Source organism: Mus caroli, chromosome 11 (assembly GCF_900094665.2).
Source record: "Mus caroli chromosome 11, CAROLI_EIJ_v1.1, whole genome shotgun sequence".
Taxonomy (NCBI): Eukaryota; Metazoa; Chordata; class Mammalia; order Rodentia; family Muridae; genus Mus; species Mus caroli.
In genome coordinates this window covers 49,471,818-49,495,095 of record NC_034580.1, presented here as the reverse complement: position 1 = coordinate 49,495,095, position 23,278 = coordinate 49,471,818, and the positions used below count along the sequence as shown (strand labels likewise).

General features: G+C 35.8%; 1 protein-coding gene across 8 annotated transcripts in view; it reads right to left on the bottom strand.

The window, feature by feature from the left end:
* Nucleotides 1-23,278, bottom strand: part of Rapgef6 (Rap guanine nucleotide exchange factor 6) — a 175,851-nt gene that overhangs the window by 110,947 nt on the left and 41,626 nt on the right. For all 8 annotated transcript variants that reach the window (XM_029483206.1, XM_029483209.1, XM_021175412.2 and 5 more), the window contains exons 5-6: nt 20,158-20,227; nt 13,079-13,222 (exon numbers count right to left, since the gene is read on the bottom strand). In XM_029483206.1, the coding sequence (XP_029339066.1) occupies nt 13,079-13,222; nt 20,158-20,227 (214 nt within the window). The remainder of the gene's footprint in view (nt 1-13,078; nt 13,223-20,157; nt 20,228-23,278) is intronic.

Sequence of the window (23,278 nt, the reverse complement as noted above, 5' to 3'; positions counted from 1 at the left end):
CAGAGAAACCCTGTCTCGAAAAAAAAAACCAAAAACAAAAAAACAAACAAACAAAAAAAAGATGAAGAAGGCAATAAACTTGAAGAAGAAAGACATGCATTCAAATGATGGAAATGTGGTACACAAAAGCAATAGGCCTACATCAAGACCTCGGTAAAGGATCTCCTGAAATGAGTGACACCAAGCCATTCATTATAAGTAAGGAACGGCTATGATCATTTAGGATTCAGTTTGGACCAAAAAATACAAAAATGTCTGGTAAAGCGGTATCTGCAAATAAAAAAGCTGCTGCCACATTCTATTTAGCAGGAGCAGTGTGCTTATCAAGCTAACCTGAACTCATACTTTCATTCTCATTTATTAGCTTACTTGACTTTATTTACTTTAACATCTTTATGAAAGTGATTGCAATTGCTGAATGTTTTATAGAATATCAGACACTAGGCAAAGTCCTTTAATAAACCTGTAAACATACCAATACCCCCAGAACTATAACACAACCAACAAAACCCACAAATCAAAAACACTCAGACCAAAATAAAGCTCACACAACTTGACCAAAGACACATAATACTACGTAAACTTACCTAAGAACAGGTGCTGTTATGACAGGCAAATTACTCTGAGGATACAATGAGGCTCTCATTATTAAGGCAAGAGCAATGTAATGTAGAGAGTAAGCATACACATTTGACAGATGTTCTAAAAGCACATGTGCATGCTCCATCTTTCCAAGAAGAAAATGATACAGAATTGAGTCCTGGGGATGAATAGGTTTTAGGTAAAGCAACAAATAATAAAGGGAGATTTAAAATAAAATGAAGAATACAAGAGATCTATATAAAAAACATGGCCTGTTTAAGGACCAACAATGTGGCATGGTCAAAAAAAAAAAAAAAAGGAGATACATAGAAAAACAAAGTACAAAACTGGAAATGTGAGGACCTGTGCTTGTCAACCTGGCAGCTGCAATTTATCTATTTAGTTACTTAAACTGATTCCAAACTAAATAAAGTTAAAACTTTAAGACACTGAGTTACATTAGCCACATTCTAAGTACTTGGGGACCAGAGGGCTGTTACTCCTCTGGGCAGTACCAACATAAGGCGTCTGCTCCATCCTAACAAGTTCCACTGCACATGCTGGTCTAGACTCCGGATGTCCTCACATGCTGGATCACTGCAACTTCTCTGACAGATTGTGGTAAACCACCACCCAAAACCAACCAACCAACCAAACAAAACAAACAAACCAAGGATATTGTTAGAGCTCCATCTAAAACTTAAAAAAGCAAAATGAATGGACCAGTTGGTGGTAGTGGGTAGGAGAATATTAAGAACAAGCCTACCAAAAGGAGAACCAGTTTTGAACAGATTTTAAAATCAAATACAAAAATAACTAAGTACATTTGTCTTGATAAAGAGATTATATACTTCTCATCTTAAGAAATATACCCAATCCAGATGAAAACAGTTTGTACAGTGGGCTTGGGTGACGTTATAACAGTCCTATGAGGAAAATCAAGGCAGGGGTAGTGGCACATGGACGAGGGAAGAGGACATGAGTTCAAAAATAACCCAAGTCATATATTGCAAGACCTCTCACAACAAAATAGTAGTGAGCACTTAGAGAAATGACACAGGGAAACTGAAACACACATTTTAAATAACTGAGGGAGAAAAAGTCTACAGGTACCAAGAATCAGGCACCAGGTGTGTACCTATATCCCAAGTACCGAAACAGAAGCCCAGTGAACAGGCAGGTAAGGAGTCAGCACTACTGCTTTAGTGGCAAAGCAATCAAAGCACAATGTGAGTACTAAAGGAGGAAGGACTGTAGGCAGCCAGCTCATCTAGAGATGCTGGACTCTCTCTACATGGCTTAATTACAGATTCTACTCTCTAAATCTTTTTTTATAAAACAAACAGCTTTGTGCTATTTCTAAATACTAAATACATCTTCCTCAAAGGTCCATGGTCCGAGAAGATTTTACAATGTCCAAAATAACTAAAGTATGACAAGGTTTTATTTATCCCTACAGCAACAAGATTACTTAAAATCTTTAGACCACAATGTACATAGTATTAGAGTTCTGAAGAAGGCTAGTAAAACCTGACTCTATCCAGTGCTGATAAGGAGGAGGGACAAGTTACTTTGTCTCTTAGACCAAAGGAAAGAATACAACAAAGAATGGAGACTGTGCAGGCACTCTGAAAAACAGCTTCTCTGTTTTGTTTTACATTTGTTCTGTTTAATGTAGCATTTAATATATGATCTAGTCACCTCTCCTGAGTATTAACTTAAGGAAGCTGAAAATAACTGTTTCAAAAAAGATGTATATACAACTGTTCATAACTGTGCTACAATGAAACAATTAAATCAGGTAGAAAATGAAACAAAACATGCCATACTGAAACAATTGAGTATTGCTCAGAGAAAAAGTAGAGAGATAATGAAATAGACAATATGGATATATCACATAATCACTGAAACAAGAATAAGATGACAGGCAAAAAGAATAATGTAACATAGTAAGTCATATAAAGTCCCAGTGAATAAAACTAATTAACACTAAGAGAAAGCACAGCAGCTGCCTAAGAAAACAGGGATTTAGAGAAGGATGGATTAAAAAAGAGACAAAGCATTTGGGAGTGATAAAAATGTCTATCTTGATCATGCTGACTGCTATAAAGGCCTATATATAATATCAAACTTCAATTATGAGTTATGTACTACTGATAGCCAATAAAGTTAAAAAGACACATAAACTGTTACAAAGATTGAAGTTTTGAAGATGTCACTACTAGAGGAGGCCTAGAAGCCCAGGTCATACTTAAGAGCTGTTTCGAAGGCTGAGATTGCAAGTTTTACCCCTGACCTGGCTATAGACTGAGTTCAAGCACAGCCTGGGTAGCTGTTGAGACCCTGTCTCAAAGTAAGACGAAGGCTGGGTAAGTAGCTCAGTCAAGAAACAGAAGGTGCTGAGGTCAATCACCAGCACTACATTACCTTATCTTTTACATTATCTCACACTGAGGTTAAGCCTGCCGTTGGGAGGAATGAATATGATCACAGTACAGTTATACATTAAAACATCACAATAAAACTATTTTCAATAGTTAATAGTAAAATATTCCAGCCAGGCAGTGTTGGCGCACACCTTTAATCCCAGCACTTGGGAGGCAGAGGCAGGTGAATTTCTGAGTTTGAGGCCAGCCTGGTCTACAAGAGTGAGTTCCAACACAGCCAGGAGTAACATGAGTAACCATGTCTTGAAAAAAAAAAAAGTCAAATATTCCAAATGATTAGTAAGCCATCTTTTTTCAGTCATTCTGTCTTTCAGTGGGTGAGCCTATGCACACACATGCAAAGTGCTAAGTATTCAAGCACTTTTACCATTGAGCTATATTCCAGCTCTTCTGCAGCTATTCTAAGTATTCGGTAAGAAAAACTTAAAATCTATCTAAAATCTTTAATTCTCACAAAATTATAATGTACTGGCTATGCCGTAAATACTGTGACAAAAAAAACCCAACATTGGCAAAATATTCTGTATATCTTTAAGAATTGCAAACCTTTAGCACCCTAGCATGAAAAATTTGATGGCTCTAAATTGAATAAAAGAGACTAGCAAAGATGCAGGCGGATGGATCTCTGTGAGTTCGAGAGCAGCCTAGCATATACATAACAAAGTTCCAGACCAGCCAGAGCTACACAGTAAACAAAAATTATCAAATAAAAGCATTTCTCATTTTTTCTATGAATTGCTGACAATAAGGCAAAGAAAATAAAGGACTTTACAGTGGTTATAACCCAATCCTCTGTAAATGCTTTCACAGAAACTAGAATCTCTTTTTTTTTTTTTTTTGAAAAAACTTAGTCTTATAAATTTATTCAAATGATTTTTTTTTCAAAGAAGCATTCAAACTTTATAATTAAATTTTGGTTAACTTTTTTTTTTGTACAGGTACATATTCTAAGTTGAACATATTTCCCTTCTGTTCATTCTCCCTAAAGCCCCCTTTCTTACCTTTCTCCCTTCCATGTCTCTGTTCCCCTAGGTAATTCCACTTCTATTTTAATCATATATACTACATACACACATGCATATATCTATATATCCACACATAGAAAACATTTTGTTTGTCTGTGGCTGGTTACTTCACTTAATATGATTCTCCAGTTGCACCAGTTTTCTTGGTAACAATATAACTTTATTCTCATGCGTGCATGTGTATATGTGTATATGTATGCACATGTGAACATGTGTATGTAGTATATGTTGTAGTTAGAAGCTATTGTTTTAGGTGCTGTCCATCTTTTTTGACAATCTTTAACTGGCCCAGAACTTGTTAAGTAGAATAGATTGGCTGGCCAGGGAGCTTTGGAGACCAGGATCTGCCTGTTCACTGCTGGGGTTACAAGCTTGGGACTTCCATTACTAGCTATTTAAAATGTGGGTTCTAAGAATGGAACTTGAGCTGTCATGCTTGCAAGGGAACATCTGCCCAGCTCTCAATTCCACTGTGCACACGTACCATACTTCCCTTACCGGTTTCTCTGCTGTTAAGCACTAAGTGGTTTCATACCTATTTTTACTAGTGCTGCCATAAGCACTAGTGTGCAAGTGCATCATTTCTGTGATATGCTGACTTGGAGTTCTTCAGGTCAATACCCAGGAACAATACAGCTGGCTCAAACAGCAGACCTACTTTGAGTTTTGAGAAACTGTCATATCGATTTCTTTAAAAGTTGGACTAGTTCAGAGTCTTTTTGTTTGTTTGTTTTTTTGTTTTTTTTTTTTGAGACAGGGTTTCTCTGCATAGCCCTGGCTGTCCTGGAACTTACTTTGTAGACCAGGCTGGCCTCAAACTCAGAAATCCGCCTGCCTCTGCTTCCCGAGTGCTGGGATTAAAGGCGTGCACCACCACGCCCGGCTAGTTCAGAGTCTTATGAAGACTGTCAATATAGCATTTTCTAAATTGCCTGAAATATATCCTTTCTAAGAAAAAAATTATTAATCCAAGATATCATACACATAAGTATTCTGGTAAAAATCCTTCACTAACTAATTTAGTCTTACTGCTAGCTAAATCATCAGATTTGTCTCAGTTGATCAATTATGTCCCCCTCATAATTTACCAAATTCCTGACAGTACCTAGTAGGAACACTACCCGACTCAAGCAGCGATATATATGCAAACATGCCACTTCAAGAATTATCATCCAACAAAATCCTAGGTACTAACTGCTTGGTTTAATCTATTCAGAAAACCAAAATGTCTAAAGTAAGGTGACTTTCTTCAGCACACAGGAAGACTAAAAGCAAATGACTCATATATGTAAACCATAGACAGACCTCAAGAGGAAATACAGACTCTCTATGTCTTATGATATGACACCAACACCAAATAAAAATCTGGAGAAAGAACATACTAAAGTTGAAACTAAAGTATGCAAGCAACACACACACATGTAGGTGCCCCACACATGCACACATAAGAAATTATAAGTACTTTTTAACTCACCATACACAGAGCCAAATGGAATAAACATCCTTTCATTTAGCAATGCTATAGCTTGTAATTTTTTCTAGTGTGATTAATATACTGAGATACATATCCACAATTTTTCATAGAAAATCATTTTAAAAAACAAAAACCTAGAAATAAGTTTAATGACCAAGTATTAGAAGCTCAATGAACAAATAATGACATATTGTTTTAATGAATATTAAATGTGCTAGGCATGGTGGTTATGTTTTTATAGTTGTAGCTATTAGGGGGGCCAAGCTGGGAACATCTCTTGAGCTCAGCAGCTTGGATCAATCTAGGCAACATGATAAGAAGTTACCTAAAACAAAACAATGTTATAAAAAAGTTTAAAATTTTACCTTTTAAAGATAAACTTTCATTTTATATATTTTTGTGTGTTTTGCCAGCATGGATGTTTGTGAACCATGTATATGCCTGTGTACCACCTGTATGCTTGGTACCCAGGGAAGAGGGTATTAGAACCCCTGGAACTATAGATGGTTGTGAGGGTGAGAATCTAAGTCTGGTTGTCTGTAAGAGCAAACAGTGCTCATGAGCATTCAGCTATTTCTATATCTCCTAAAAATTTAAGTTTAAAATGTTAGAACATAAGGACATCCAGCACAAGAAGGTCTACAGGATTCTAAACAGGGCTGACCAGAAAATATCTTCATCATCACATTTTATAATCAAATTGTCCGAAGAATAAGAAACAGAATTCTACAAATTCTTCAGAACAGTGCCTGCCATATCACACTGAAGGAATCTGATTAGGACTATGCAGGCTTCTCAGCATACTTGAAGTATTGTAAGAGATAAGCTGCCACTTGAGAATGTTAGTCCCAGAGAAATTGAGGGAAAGTCCAAGACAGGCAGAAGAAGTCATTACAAGACAAGCTTCAGAAAAATTACTTAGGGAAATCCTCCAATAGTGAAAGACAGATCAGAACTACCAGGGAAAACATACAGTGTAAAACTCAGAAGAGACAAAATGAAAAAGAGAAAACAATCCAACATCACCATTCAGTAAAACATACAGTTCAATAATAGGAAAAGAAAAGGACAAAGGACAACCAAAATGATGACAGGCTTAGTATACTCAGATGCAGAGGGCCAGGTTGTACTAGGCCCTGGCTCCAAGATCCTCAGCCTCAAATAAACAATGAGAAGAAAATGATAGAATAGATAAAATGATAGAATTATGCCTTCATCAATAGTAATCTTGTATATAAATACATTGTCCAATTAAAAGACACAATTGTTACATGGATTATTTTTTTAAAGGCCCAACAAGATGGGGCTTTTATCAGTAATGACACACAGAGAACACAGTGACAGACTAGACAAGGCAGCCCATGCAAAAAGAACCAAAAACAGGCAGATACCTGAGAATAGACTAAGAAGAACTTAGAAATTAATACAACTGTAAGGAGCTAAATAGAGATTTAGCCAGCACCCGAGCAGTTGAAATCCTTTAAAACAAATGAAAATAGCAATAAAACTAGGATACAATAAAAACAGTACTAAGAATTTCCTTTCAATCGTTACATACAGCAAAGAACAGAATAGCAAATAATGTAATAATGTACCTCAATGACATAGTAAGTAAAACCAAACTAAAAACAAAATGACTAAAAACAAAAAGAAACAGCAAAGATTGGACGTAATGCAAGAGGTCAATGAAATTAAGAAGTGGGGAGGGGGATGAGAACACGGATCTGAGAATGCACGTGGAGGACAGTTAGAGAACAAGCTTGTGTTGTTGGTCCTTGCGGTCTATCTACCTTGTTTGAGGCAGGTAGATGTTCTACCTTGCTTATAGCTATTCTACAAGCTAGACAGTGAGTGAGTTTCTGGGAATTTTCCAGTCTCTAGCTCCCATTTTACTGCAGAAGTACTAAGATTAAAAGAGATATACCACTCACACGGGTTTACATGGGGCTTCTAGGGGATTAAATTCAGGTCCTCATGACTGTTCATTTGTTTGCTTTTTTTTCTTCAAATATAAAAATCAACAAAATTTTTCTTTTCTTTTTTTGTTTTCTTTTAAAGATTTATTTATGTATACGAGTACACCATTGCTCTCTTCAGACACACCAGAAGAGGGCATCAGATCCCATTACAGATGGTTGTGAGCCACCATGTGGTTGCTGGGAATTGAACTCAGGATCTCTGGAAGAGCAGTCGTTGCTCTTAAATGCTGAGCCATCTCTTCAGCCCCAACAAAAATTTTCTAAAGTGGAGGGGAACAGAAAACTTAAACAAACTACACACACACACACACACACACACACACACACACACACACACACACACACAGAGAGAGAGAGAGAGAGAGAGAGAGAGAGAGAGAGAGAGAGCGTGCCTTAAAAACTTAGTAAACAGGGGCAATGGAGGAAGCTCAGTGGGGATTATTTTAGTTCACTATTGAAAATTCATTTATAAAAGGGTTAGCAAGCCAGGTTTACTGGTGCACAACTTTAATTCCAGGACTATAATCTCTGTGACTTTGAGACTAGATAGATAGATAGATAGATAGATAGATAGATAGATAGATAGATAGATAGATAGTATTTCTCACAGCAGCAAGTGCTCATACTCCCAGCACTGGGAAGGTGGAGACAGGATAATCTCTAAATTTTACTGATCAGCTAGACTCGCCTACTTGGTGAGTTTCAAATCAGTGAGAGATCCTGTCTCCAAAAAAGATAGTTAACAGTGCCTGAGGAACAGCAACTTAGTCTGTCCTCTGGTCTCCACATGGGTACCTTCAAACACATGCATACACGCACATACACATGTTTATGTCTGCACACTCACACACAAATAAGAAAGCTAACAAAATACATCACATCAGGGCAAAGTATATTGCTCTCTTCTCTTCCCTCTCTGTCCTTTCTCTCCTTATCCCCTACCTCCTCTCTCTCCACATGTTCATGGCCGACCTCTACTCCTCTTCTTCCCCTAACCCCTGCCTTTCTCTGTCTCTACTACCCCATCAACTCACCTTCCCATGCCCTAAACTCTATTCTGTAAAGCAAACAAGCAAAAACAAACCAACCAACCAAACAAAAAACCCATCCTATAGTCATTCTCTATAAATTTGGTAAAAATGAACACTGCTTCATGATAAAAGCCTGATTAATTATATCTAGAGAGATCACAGACTAAAGTTAATAAAGGCTACACATAAGATAGAAATGCACCAGCATTATACTGGGAGGAGAAATGCTGAAAGGGTTTCTCTTAGGTATGGTGATGTTCACTTGTATTGCTTATTCAATATAGAATCTTTGGAAATTTTAACCAAGGAAATTAAAATGTAATAATAAAAGTATTACAAATAGAAAAGCAAACTACACCTGCTTACAGATATGATTCTCTACACAGAAAAGCCTTTAAAAAATTAGCAATGTTTCAGAAGTAAATGTGAGGGACATACTTAAAAAAAAAAAAGAGATGCCTAAAAACCCCAGCAAAGGATTATTAGAACTGAAAAATGTGATAAATTTGCAAAATTAAAAAGGTCATCATGCAGATGCTGGGTAGAGAGGTCACTTGGTAAAGTGCTTGTCCTGCAAATATCAGAACCTGCGTTTAGTCCCCAGTACTCATACTACAAAAATAAAAGGATCAGAAATGATGTGGATGTATATACTACAGTGATGGGGAAGCAAAAATAGGACTTGGCCAGTCAGTGAGAAGAGACTCCCAATAAAATAAAATAAAATAAAACAAATGCAAGGAACGAAACCTGAAGTGGTTCTCTGGCCTTCCTGTATACACGCACCTGTACATACATTTATGAAAATTGGTAGTTTAAAAAAATTCAGTACATACAGGTCTCACTGAGTAGCCCTTCTGGAAGGCCCAAAACTTGTTACATGGACAAGGTTGGCCTTAAACTCATAGAAATCTGTCTGTCTCTGCCTTCTGAGTATTAGAATTAAGGGTGTATACCACATTGTCAGGACTCATTACTATTTTTAAATATATAGAAAAAATGAAGCTACTGAAAAAGATATCATGAAACCAATATAATACTTAAGAGGTATAAATCAAACAAAGAATACTCTAACCCCAAACATTAAAAAAGAAATACAAAAACTTCACCAAAACTAGCCTAGAATTGAATTTAACAAAGGAAGTCACAGACCTCTAAAATGAATTCTTTCTATGTTCATATACTAATGTTTGGGGGCTGGAGAGGCGGCTCCGTGGTTTGAGAGTGTGTACTATTCTTATAGAGTCCCACAGTTCAGTCCCCAGGACTCACATGGGCAGGTTACAACTTCCTCTAACTCTAGCTCCAGGGCATCCAACACCACCTTCCAACCTGTATGAGCACAGACCTACATACAAATAATGTTCCTATCCACAGTATCCAAAGCAACTTGCAGGTTCAATGTAACCCCTTTCAAAAAAGGTATTCTTAACAAGACAAGGGGGAACCCCCCCCCCAAATTCTTATGGAAACACAAACAACCTAAAATAGACAAAAGGAATATAGAACAAAACTGTAGGCATCACAGTATCAACTTCAAAAACAGCACTAAGCAAGAATAAACAGAAAATGCTGGCACTAGTGTAAGTTCAGAACAGAAGAGATAAAAGACTTCATTAAAAAAGAAAAAGAAAAAAAAGAAAAAACAAACAAACAAACAAACCACACATCTATAGTAGATAGATTCCCAACAAGGTGCTGAAACTACCAAAGAAATAACAGCCCTTTAATAAACATTGCCAGGAAAATGGATAAGCATATGTATTTCTTACCTTGCATGAAAGAACAAAGATCTACAACTTCCAAAACTACTAAAAACCAATTCAAAAAACACAGAAGATACACTTCAATGCTGAATATAGGCAGTACTTGAATATAAGCCTAAAAACACCAACAATAGGAACAGAAATGACAAATACAACTATAAGTTTCTATACAACAACAAAAAAAACCCCCCAAAAGTGTAGAGAATATAAAAAATTCCACCTATTCACCTAACACAAGATTAACATCTATAATAGTCAAGAAACTCAGAAACAATAGGAGAAGCTCCACATAATGCCATAGAGGGAAAATGACTAAATGATCGGAACACTTCTCAAAAGGCAGCAATATAATGATCAATCAATATAATCTTAAGACATCGAGCATAATTATTCAATAAATCAAAATTGTAATATGATATCATCATAGCCACCAATAAGTCAACTGTAAAATACAGACAAACCAAAATCACAAAATGCTGACAAGGATGTACAGGTAAAAGAAACTCTCACCCTCTATAGATGAGTTGTAATTAGAAGAACCATTATGGAAGACAGTATAAAAACACCTCAAAAAGCTGAGCCTAGTTGGATATGGTGATACCTCTGCCCTTCTGCCCCCTTCCCTCCCCTTGTGTGTGTATCACAATTCAAAGCCAGCCCTGGCAATAAAGCAACAGCCTGTCTAAAACAAAAGAAAATGAAACATGCTAAAGAGCAACTCCCATCCCTGGTATACACGAGTTGATGCATGAACCCACCAATGAATGGACAAAGACAAAATGTAGTATATTTTCAAAATGCAGTTATTATCCTGACATAAAGATGAATTCTGTCAAATGAAGCATGAAGGAAGGATCTGAATTACATTAAGTGACAATCAGATATAGAAAGACAATGCATTCTCTCAAGGCGAAGCCAAGAAAAAGCCAATTTGGGGCAGTGGTGACAGTTCAGCAGGCAAAGAACACAGGTTCCGAGTTAGATTTCCCATCACTATAAAGGTAATGACGGTACAGGTACATACAAATATACAGAAACTTGGAGCTCAGTGTTTCATTGGCTAGTCAATCTAACCAAAATGGTGAGTTCTAGGTTCACTGAAAGACTTTCTCAAAGTTAAGGTATAGAGCATCAGAGGGAGATACTTAAATTTGGATTCTAGCTTCTATAGGGCACACACACCACAGGTGAATGTACCCTCACATACCCATGCAGAAACATGGACAGACAGTCAATCTAAGCAAAAGGTGATTAACAAGAGGTTAGGGAGAGTATTGATGGAGATATATAAAAGGTTGGATTGATCGGTGTATACTGTATGCAAGTGTTGACAGGACACTGAATACCATTAATATAGTCTATAAAAAGTACACATGAACAAATACTGAGTTCCAAATTAGTTAACTGTGGCATATTGTTATAATAGAGCACTATACTCTCATTCAAAATGTAAAAGGAAATCTAGCAGCACTCAAAGATTTTAAACTATATATAAGCTTTTAAAAATCACAACATGTTTAAAAAATTTAAAATAGACATTGTATATAACAAGGTAAAAGACAGTTTAATTAGTAACAGGAAATTCATATACATATAACGTATACGCGCGCACACACACACACACACACACACACACACACACAGAGAGATAATATACCTGGTAAAGGGCTCTCAAGACAGGGTTTCCTCTGTGTATACCTGGCTGTCCTCAAACTCACAGAAATCCATCTGCCTTTGTCTCCGGAGTGCTGGGATTAAAGGTGTGGGCCACAACTTCCCAGTAATAAACTGTATATTTAAAAAGAAACTGTTTCTCTGTATGGCTCCAGTATTAGTTGCAAATTTTGGAACCAGTATGTTTATTTTCAGAAACAGAACATATTCTATTAATGAAATTAGGCAAATGTGACAGACTCTTTAAAGCTGCCTTGAATCCTATTCCTATTTTAGTAAACCAATTTCCTGACTATCCTCTTCTACCCTGTCATACAATGAGAGCATTTCTTTCCTGAAAACGAAAGCAACAGACTCTTGTCAATTTCTGCAACCAACTCTCCCATCTCTCTAATATTGTCACTTAAAACTCAGACCAAAGGAGGACAGCTGTAGGGCAACCTAACAGTTCTGAAACTCTGCAGTGCTGACTCCTTAGAAGACATAATTATGGAATTTCCTCTTTAAAATGCCCATGGGCCTATTCTTCAAATTACTTCATTTCTCAGTCTAAAAAGATGTTATCTGCACCAACAGAGTTAAAAAAAAAAAAAAAAGACTTCTAAAGCAACAGCTTCCTTTCTCTGGCTTTAACAAAGTTCAATGTTTCATTTGCTTCTTTACTTTAATACACATTTCTACACTAGTGCCTGTTTTTATGAGTGACTAACAGTCCTGCAGGCCAAGGAAGAACTGCCGTAGTTTTCTTTCTTTTGTTATTTTTTTCCATCATATTAAGTTTTCCCATTAGTCGACTGCCTGAGTTCTCAGATTCAATTTATATCCTAATTCAGTCACTATAAAGGCAAGAAAATTCACAAATTTATGTACTAAGCTACCACAAATACTTATTTTGGTTAATTGCTCTAAGTAAAACTAAAGCTAAAGCAAAATTCCCACAGATAAGAAAATTTCTAGTTAATCCAACAGTCAAGTAGTCATGTTTTTTAAAAACTGTTTATTTTACAATAACTTTTACAGGTAGAGACCAAAAACCATTTAAATTAAAGATATTTTATGTGAAAATCAAGGATCCATAAAAAAGTCTGACATATACTCACAGAAAGGTAGTTATTAATATCCACTCCATCTATTATGGTTTGGCGTTCTCCTTTATAGTTAATTTTCCGAAACCTTCGTCGAGACTGTCTGGCAGGAATTTCTCTTTGTAAAATACTGTCTTCATTATCTTTGGAATTCTCTACCTGAAATACATGTTCAGATTCCTGATTAAATATCCAGTTTTTCCATCTTTCTGACAGTCTATGAAGTCTTAAAAGGCTCATAAGGAAGCGTCATTGATTCCTGCCAAGAACGTGCCTGAAGAAACAGTCTGTACAAGGCAATGTTCTGAGTTGAAAGAGATTAAAGACAATGTTTTTATAAAGAACTAGAGACCACAGTTTCCTTCCAGGAAACTGTCTGTCTTGAGCACATAAACATATCCGTCTAAGTAAAGTCTCTTACCAGAAATGAAGGCTGTTAGCTACACCTACACATTCAATAATTATACCTTGGCTGTTAGTCTAATTACAAACTGCCTTATTATGCATTTACTTTACTTACATAACAATCATGGCTATCATTTTAGTGAACTACTGAAAAGCAAAACAAAATTACTCTATTATTTGATAGAAACTCTTTTTTTGTCCACCTTAATGCATAATAACATCAGTAAGGATGGCAACTTTAAAAACAACAGAGAAGCTGTTATAGAGCCCACTTAAAATAGACATATTATATATATATATATATATATGTGTGTGTGTGTGTGTATGTGTGTGTGTATATATATTTCATTCTGCAACACTATCTCCATTTACTATCTCTAGGTAAAAAACAAAATGAAACCCCCAAGGACTAGTATCTTTCCAGCTCATAAGAGTGACCCTTACTAAAGGTGAGCTGGCAGGCCTATCTAATTGCAAAACCTGTAATCTTGACATAAGACTGCTATCCAATTACAGAGTATATATCACTACTATAAAAACTAACAATATCGCCGGGGAGTGGTGGCACGCCTTTAATCCCAGCACGTGGGAGGCAGAAGCAGGTGGATTTCTGAGTTTGAGGCCAGCCTGGTCTACAGAGTGAATTCCAGGACAGCCAGGGCTACACAGAGAAACCCTCAAAAACAAAACAAAACAAAACAAAACAAAAAAAAACCCACAAACAAATAAAAAAAGTTATTTTAAAAAACAATATTTTTAAAAGATTTATTTTTCACTAATATGCCCATATGTGTATATGTCTGTGTGAGTCATACTACACATGTGCGGGTACCTAGGGAGACCAGAAGAGGGCATGGGATTCCGTGGAGCTGTGAGCAGCTCTATGTGGGTGCTGGGAACCAAACCTGAGTCCTCTCTAAGAACATTCTCTTCAGCTCTCCAAACTTAAATCTTTGTTCAAACCTGTACTGTTAAGTTCTAAATTATACTTTATAACTAACCTAACATAGAAATTACTTTTTTTTTTCTCTACAACTACTTTTCCTACTAATGTCACATCTCTCTGCTATCACAAAATATGCTTTAGGCAATGAATTAAGTAATTCAGTCAACAATCAATTTCCAGCTCCATGCTTATCTTCCAAAGAGCAGATCCATTTCTCAGGCGGTCAATATTGTTTGTACATGTCCCTCTCCTAACACCTTTTCTTTTCTTTTCTTTTTTTCCTTTTTTTTTGGTTTTTCAAGACAGGGTTTCTCTGTGTGGCCCTGGCTGTCCTGACACTCACTTTGTAGACCAGGCTGGCCTTGAACTCAGAAATCTACCTGTCTCCGCCTCCCAAGTGCTGGGATTAAAGGTGTGCGCCACTACTGCCCAGCCACCTTTTCTTTTAACAGTATCATCACCATCCCTTACCTGAGTTTTAATCACTTCAGTCTTATAATACATCAATAGTGATCCTGTTGCTTTAGACAACTTCTCCAATCGCATACTGTAGTCAGATAAGCTACCAAGATAATCATCCTGTCAGGTGTCCTAATATGACAATGGACAGCCAATGTTTACTATACTTACTGAAATTTTAAAAATTCATCTTATGTGTATAGGTTTTTTTTCTGCATGTATGTCTGTGCACTACATATGTCTGGTGTCTGCAGGGGCCAAAAAGTGGCACTGGACCCCCTGGAACTGGGGTATTGAAAACTGAACTCGGCTTCTCTAAAGAACAGCCAGTACTGTTAATCAGCATCATCTCCCTACCCTTGATAAATTTAAACTCTTACACCTGATATTCAAAGCCATATATATCTCTCTTCCTTAAACTGTTTTTTCTCCCAAGACAGATTCACACAATTATACTTATTTATGGAACATATTATATATGCACTTGCAGTATACTTATCATTTTATTTACTGCACATGGTTCTATGACATAAATGAAGCCTCACTATTATAGGTGTATTTCTTATATTTATTTCTCTGAAATGAGTCTTTTTCTTTAGATTTATTTATTTTATTCTTTGTGTATGGGAGTTTGTCTGCATGTATATAAGCTTTACAAGTGTAGGCCTGATGGCTGCACCTGTAGAAATCAAAAACAAGCAACAGAACTGGAATAATAGGTTGTGAGCCACCATGTGGGTGCTAGGAATCGAACCTGGGTCCTCTGCAAGAGCACAACTGTTAACTGTTGAGTATCTCTCCAGTCCTAAAATGTGTATTCTTTGTTGGTTTAAAAAGTTCCCTTGGTACTCGAAGTACTGTAGTCTTGTTCTAGTTACCATTGTAGTTAAACCACCTATGACATTTCCTGTTTCTTTTTATTAATATAAAATTCACATATTAAAAAAACCTACTCATAGTTCAGTGGCTTTCTGTATAGTCATGAATTTCTTTAACAGTCACCACTTTCTAGGTCTAGCTTATTATTACCACCCTAAAGAAATTCAGCATCTGTCTGTGTTTCATCTCTATGTCCTTTTCCATAAAAGGTAACTACTAATCTCAATTTTTCCTATTAGTTCAATTTCTCTCTTGTAATATAATATTTATTTGCAGTATAATACATATGTGTACACACACACACAGGTATACAGACAGAGAAGAAAAAAACCAGACACAGACACACACACAGAGATAGAGTATCATTATCTAGCCCTTGCTGGCATCAAACTCACTATGTATGTAGTAGACCTGCCTAACCTTATACTCACAGAGTTTTGCCTGCCACTGTCTCCAGAGTGCTAGTATTAAAAGCATGTGCCACCACCTGGAGTCCTATTGTACATAATTTATATAAATGAAGTAATATAACTGATGGTTTTGTTGTCTAGCTTCTTTCCATTTTTTATTTTTGCATTCAGCACAATATTTTTTTCTATCAATTAATTTATTGACTCACTTTACATCCCAATCACCGCTACCTCACCCCCTCTGGCTTCTTTCACTTAACAGAGTATTTTCAAGGTTTGTTCATTTATGGCAGAATAGATAGCTCACTCTATATAAGGCAGAGTACTATTCCATCTTATGGACTCTGAATAAGGTTTATTCAAGTTGCAGATATTTGTGCTATTTCTATTTTGGGGAAATTATGGATAATGTGTACCTCTGTTTACCAGATGTTATATATGTTGGGGTGAAATGAATGGGTAATGTGTTGACCAACTACCTAACCATTTTTCTAACTGGTGGCAGCCACCTCACACTCCCAGCAAAGACAAAAGTTCCAATTTTATTAGATGCTTTCCAATGCTAATGACTGCCTGCTAATAAAACCCTTTACTATTATTTTTAATTTTTGATGAAGTCTTCAAGTTACACCATGGGTGCCTTTCATATAGTTGTTCTCTCTTAGGAAAAACTTGTCTAACCCCAAGAATGTATTGGGTCATAGGCTGTTAAGTAGCTGTCCTTGTCTTCCTACCTGGAAGAAACTATACTTAAAAATTAAAAATAAGAAAATAAAATGAAATAAAAATCATGTACAGAACCTTTTAAAGTATAGTCTCAACCCAAAAATTCCTAACAGGGAAAAGAAATCTTTGTGACTGTAATGAAATGCATTCTAGATAATAGATTCACAACCTCTTAAAAACAAGATAATTTTGTTTTTTTTCTGCTTATGAGAGAGGGTCTCACTATGACCCTCATTGTCCTTGAAAGTTCAGCATTTCACCTGCCTCAGTTTCTGGAGTTCTGGAACTACAGGCATTTACAACCATGGCAACAAAGTGATCTTTACTTTGAAAGATACCAACTAAGCTAACATATCCAATGAAGAAAAAGGTGTCTGGTTGTAGGTAGTTCCAATCATCCTTGAAGTTACTAGAGATCAAATATTTCAATGAATTCTCAACATTTTAATACATTCTGAAATTTTGGATTATTTTCTACTATAATTAATAAAGCATTATAAACACAGATGAATCAGCAAAAACAGTTCTAAAAAGTAACTGGAGGGACATTGTCTATTTCTCATGAAATTTATCAACATGCATTTTCTTATGCCTAGAACTTTATCTCATATTAGCAAAACAGTTATCAAAATCAAGGTTTCAATAGTATCTTACCTGTGTGCCACGTTGCTAACAGGATTTATAATTCTCCACTGTCTAGTAGTCAAAAGAACAACAACCACTATGTTCATTAGATGCTATATTTATGTCTTTTAGAATGGTTCCATGGTTCCTTGACCGTTCTATCTCCTGTCATTGAGATCTCATTAATTTGTAGAACATTCTCTAATTTGTCTGGTAATTTGTGACTTTGTTTAAGTATGAATACTGAACAAGAATACATTCTAGTCATGACCTTTCTTCTTTTCAGTGTTGTCACAAAAGGAGTAATATCCCATTAGTTTGTGTATATATATTTATATAAAATAGCAGTAACAGTAATTACTATTCTGGTGAAAATCTGCCATATTTTAACATTTAGTAATGTCCCCTTTATAAATAATTGCTAGGAACATCCTCTGTGATGTCCTAAGTATTCTGTTGCCTAACTGAACATTAGCCTCTCTAGTTTTACCAATTGTAAGCCAAGTGTTTCCTTACCATTTGTTAGTTGGCATTCTACCATCAAGGAGTGCTAGCTCATCATCCTTCTTCATTTCTTCAGATCATCAAGATTTTAACTACTTGTATGATATATGAAGGCACCATCACCACTATAAATTTTTATTTGGATTCCCAAATGCCCCTAGGTTTCGCCAATGGGAGTGTTTTTAATCTGAGTCCTGAGTTACTTTAAATTCTCTTAAATGTTTCCTTTACATTGTTGCCAGGTAATGAAAATATTTTATTTCTTAAAGGGGAAAAAGATGATAAAGAGGTATAAAGGGAAATTCATTGTTAAATATTTTTAAAGGCACATTTAATACATTAAATGTGCACATTAAAATTCTAGGCAGTAATTTTCTTCATGTATGTATGTATGTATGTATGTATGTATGTATGTATGTATGTATGTATGTTAGTATTCTGGCTAGTAATATATGTCTCCTCACCCTAGTCCTCTTCTTTTTCTCTCTTCCTCTTCTTTTTTTCTCTTTGAGACAAAGTCTTAAGTAACCCATGCCGCCTGTGACTCATTATATGGTTTTGAAATCATATTCATCCTGCCACCTCCTGGCCAAGTGCTTGAATTAAAGCGAGAATCATGATGTCTGGCTTATAATTAGTTGCACATTAAGTTTACTAGTCTAAAAATTAACAATTCTTTTTTTGTTGTTGTTGTTGTTTTTGGTTTTTGTTGTTGTTGTTTTTCGAGCCAGGGTTTCTCTGTATAGCCCTGGCTGTCCTGGAACTTACTTTGTAGACCAGGCTGGCCTCCAACTCAGAAATCCGCCTGCCTCTGCCTCCTGAGTGCTGGGATTAAAGGTGTGCGCCACCACCACCCAGCCAAAAATTAACAATCCTTAAGCACTTTTTATTAACATCTTCTTACATTATTTACTCCACATGCACACAACTCCATACCAATGGTGGAGGTCAGGGAACAATTTCTGGAGAGCAGGCTGTCAGACTCGGTGGCAAGTACCTTTACCTGATGAACCCTCTCACCAGTCTAATACTTAAACAATCTGGTGATAAATTAATAGGTACATGAAAATGTAAGCTAACGATTTCTAAGTCTTAGTAAATAAAAAGGACATGGTAAGATGCCAGAATAAACTCTGGGCTTTAAATATGCTGACATGCATTTTACTGAGGGATCTCAAGGAACTTAAGCACAACCAGTAGCCAGAGCTTAGCTTGGTTTTTAAACATTTTCTAAAACAACAACAACAACAACATCACAAACAAACTCCCTTTACAAAAAAGACATAACAGATCCACGTTTCAAACAGCAAAGGTAAGACGACTGTAGCCTAAAATGACTTCCTGACTTTTCCTGATACATAAACATGCTATAGTCCTCTTGCATGTGCACTAAGTATTAAAGCACATTGTTATCCACTGCAGTTCGACCACCTATAGTTCTAGGGCAGCCAAACCCTCTTCAGACCTCTGTGGACACTGCACACATGTAGTTCACTTACACACATGCAGGAAAAACAATCATACATAATATACATACATATAAATAACTCTTTTTAAAAGCCAAATTTTCTAGAGTTCTAACAACTATATAGGCTCTTATGGAAAATAAAAATATATTCATTAAACACAAGTCTAAATGAAATATTATCTCAAATAATTAAAGAGTACAAGTATTGGGAACAAACTATTTTTACTTGGGCCAATTTCCTATGTGCCTTTATTTTCTCTAGCTCTTCCCCTCAGCTCATCTGACGTTTACTGACTCCATTAATGGCAAAGGAAAAAACACTGGAAAAAAAATTATGTCCCTTTAAAGAGGCCTCCCCACTTTGTTGACACACAGACAGAGATACACATATTTCCTCCCCGCATTCCCCCAAGCCTACTTTTTACTTTTCTGGTGGAACAGGTAAAGAAAGTTACCAAATTTGGGACATGTTACCTCTATTATCATTTTAGACATCATTTCAACCACCACAGAAGTGTTAGAGATAAAAATAGATAAAGGTGCTATATGGTTCTGATGTTATTTAAATATCATCATAGGATAGGCCATGGAAAAGAAACTTTCTTGGGTATTGAAAGCCTACCACATTTAGAGTTGAAACTGAAGCGTACAAAAAAGCAATTCAGCATCTTACCACAATCATTTCTGAAGGTTCTAACACAAGACAATCACATCCTCTTTTTCCTCCAAACTGCTTACCAAAACTATAAAAACAGAAAAACAATTTCTTTAGCAGAAGTTATAACGTATGTCAATATGGGAAAAATAAAAGCTCCAAGATATTAACTGAGAAATTCTGATCATCTTATTGAGATTTTCTAACAAAAACAAATGAGTTCTTAATTGCTCAAATATGACAAATCTCATTTCAGTTCTATGTACAACTTTTTCCAAAATTTCTTTACTTAGTCCCCATAATTGTTTATGTAATATATTCACCTAATCTTAAATTCTAAAGAATTAAACAAGACTAAATTGAAAGAAAAATATTCAAGATGTGATAGTATAGTTATATTTTATAAAAGTAAACTATTACGCTAGATAACACAGAGAAACAAAAAACATTTAGTAAATGAAGAAATGCAGATAGACAATAAAATGATGTTTTAAAAAAATGGAATCGCCAAATTAGTTATTTTTGGAAAAAATAAAAAAAATTTTAAAAAAGCCTTAAACAAGTCTATGCTAAGTATTCCATATGCTTCATCTGAGAAAAAGATTTCTAAGCAAATCAAAACTAGGAAGAAATAAAGAAAAACTGAGCTTTAGAAAGGTCAATTTAAAAAAAAGTTGTCAAACACCTGAGACACAAAGACAAACCCTGTAGTGTACATTTAAATTTGAGATCTAAGACACTAGCACGGGGACACAGAGATCTTTGAGGGGTCTGAGAGGTGTTATACTGCTTACAGTTCCTTTCAGCAATAGGAACTGATCTACTGTATAGTCTACTAGCTTAACTCAGACTTGATTACTCTGAGCCTTATCTTTTAAATTTTGAATGGTTTCAGGGAAATAGCTAGAGAAAATAAAGGCACATACGAAATAGACCCAAGTAAGAAATGATTTGTTTATACTGTGTCCTTTAATAATCTGAGATGATCTTTCACTTAGGTTCATATTTAGTGAATATTTTTTTATTTTTCCATAAGAGGCCTAGATAGTTGTTAGAAGTTTAGAAAATTTGGCTTTTAAAAAGTTATTTATATTTATGTATGATTGTTTTTCCTGTGTGTGTGTAAGTGAACCACGTGTGTGTAGTGTCAGTGGCTAAAAGCGCTTTTTGCCCTTGCAGAAAACTTGGGTTTGAGTATCAGTACCCACATGGTGGGTCACAACCTTCAGTACTCGGGGATTTGACATCCTCTTGTGGTTTCTACTGGCACCAATATATATGTATACACACACACATGTAGACAAAATGCTCATATGTATGAAATAAAAATTATATATCAAAGTAAAACACTGCCTCTACATTAAATAAACAGGAAGGGGAAGGATACTATTGTTTAAAAAAGGCTACTCAGAATAAATTCTAAGTCATTTATAAGGAAAATTACAAAACTTTACCAATGAACTGGGACCAGGGCCTAAATAAAGCAACAAGTAGCATATACTTTCACAAGGAGGCCAGAATTATAATTACACAATTTTATAACATGTAAGATATGGAGAGACGGCTCAGCGGCCAAGAGCACTGACTGATTTCCCAGAGGTCCTAAGTTCAATTCCCAGCAACCACATGGTGGCTCACAACCATCTGTAATGGGATCCAATGCACTCTTCTTATGTGTCTGAAGACAGCTATAGTGAACTATATAAATAAAAATAAATACACTAAAACAAACAAAAAATAATAATTTACAATAAAAATCCTAAACAAAATTCACTAAAATTGAATAGCAGGGCATTGTGGCACACACCTTTAATTCCAGCAATCAAGAGGGCAGAGGCAGGTGGATCTAATTCAAGGCCAGCCAGAGCGGTACAGTAAACCACCCCCTACCCAAATCTAATGAAATTACCTTTTGAACATAAAAAAAGATCACTTTATTTCTATACTGGAGCATTTTATGTATGTTTCCAAAATGGAGCCTTATATATTACCTAATACATAAAATCTAAAGGAGTTTCATGCAACACAGAAAAGCATGAAACACAGGAGCTGCATACACTCTTGTAAATGAGAATACAAAAATGAAAGAAAATCATAAAAATATATATGTGACAAAATTCCAAGATAATGGAAGGTAAGCAGCTCAGGAGTAGCATCTTTTTCCAAGAGAGAAAGCCGCAGCAAAGCTGACCTTGACAATGCTTAGCTTACTATCCTTGCTACATGTAATCTTGACAACACTACCCAAGAAGCAGTTATTGAACTCAAAGATATCAACTTAATTTTAAGAGAGAAACTGCTTCAAAATTTTCAAATTTGTAAAGCTGGAGTACCAGAGAGGAGATAGAAATGCAGAGAAGAAGGATAAAAGAAGGGAAGTAGAGAGGACACACACACACACACACACACACACACACACACACACACACGTTATACACTTTGGAGATCTCTGGAAAGTTCCTCAAGTCCATACTGTACTGTGATTCACAGCATATCTAGTGGGTATGTGAGAAAAAGGAGCCAACTGAACAAGCACATAACACAAGGACATTAAAAACTGTCTACAGAAATGCATCTTTTTAACAATGATACTACAGTTCTGAAGAAGTGCTAGATTTGATCTCACAAATTTAAAAGGCTCAAAATAATCACATCCGTTATAGATAGTGAGACTATAGAGCAAAACAATTCTTATTACTATCTTAAGAAATATAACAAAAACTAGAATCCATTTACATAAGATGTGCAAAATCTGATATCCAATTAATAAAACAACAGCTATTTCCTCCAAATTGTACAGATTCAGTGCAGTTACAATAATAACTTAAAAATCCCAGAAAGTTGATTTTAAAGTCTGACATAACAATCCAAAGATTTACACAGAAATTTCACGAATCTACTATACTAAAACGAAGGTGGAAAACAAGCTATCAAACTGCATGACACAATGGTATTCTGGGTAATGAAGTATGGGACCAATTCACAGGCCGACAACTCACAGCCAACAAAAGGCAAGAAAGGCCCACACACACACACACACACACACACACACACACACACACTCCAATTGTTTCTGTGACAAAGGCAAGAAAGGCCCACACACACACTCACTCCAATTGTTTCTGTGACAAAGGCAAGA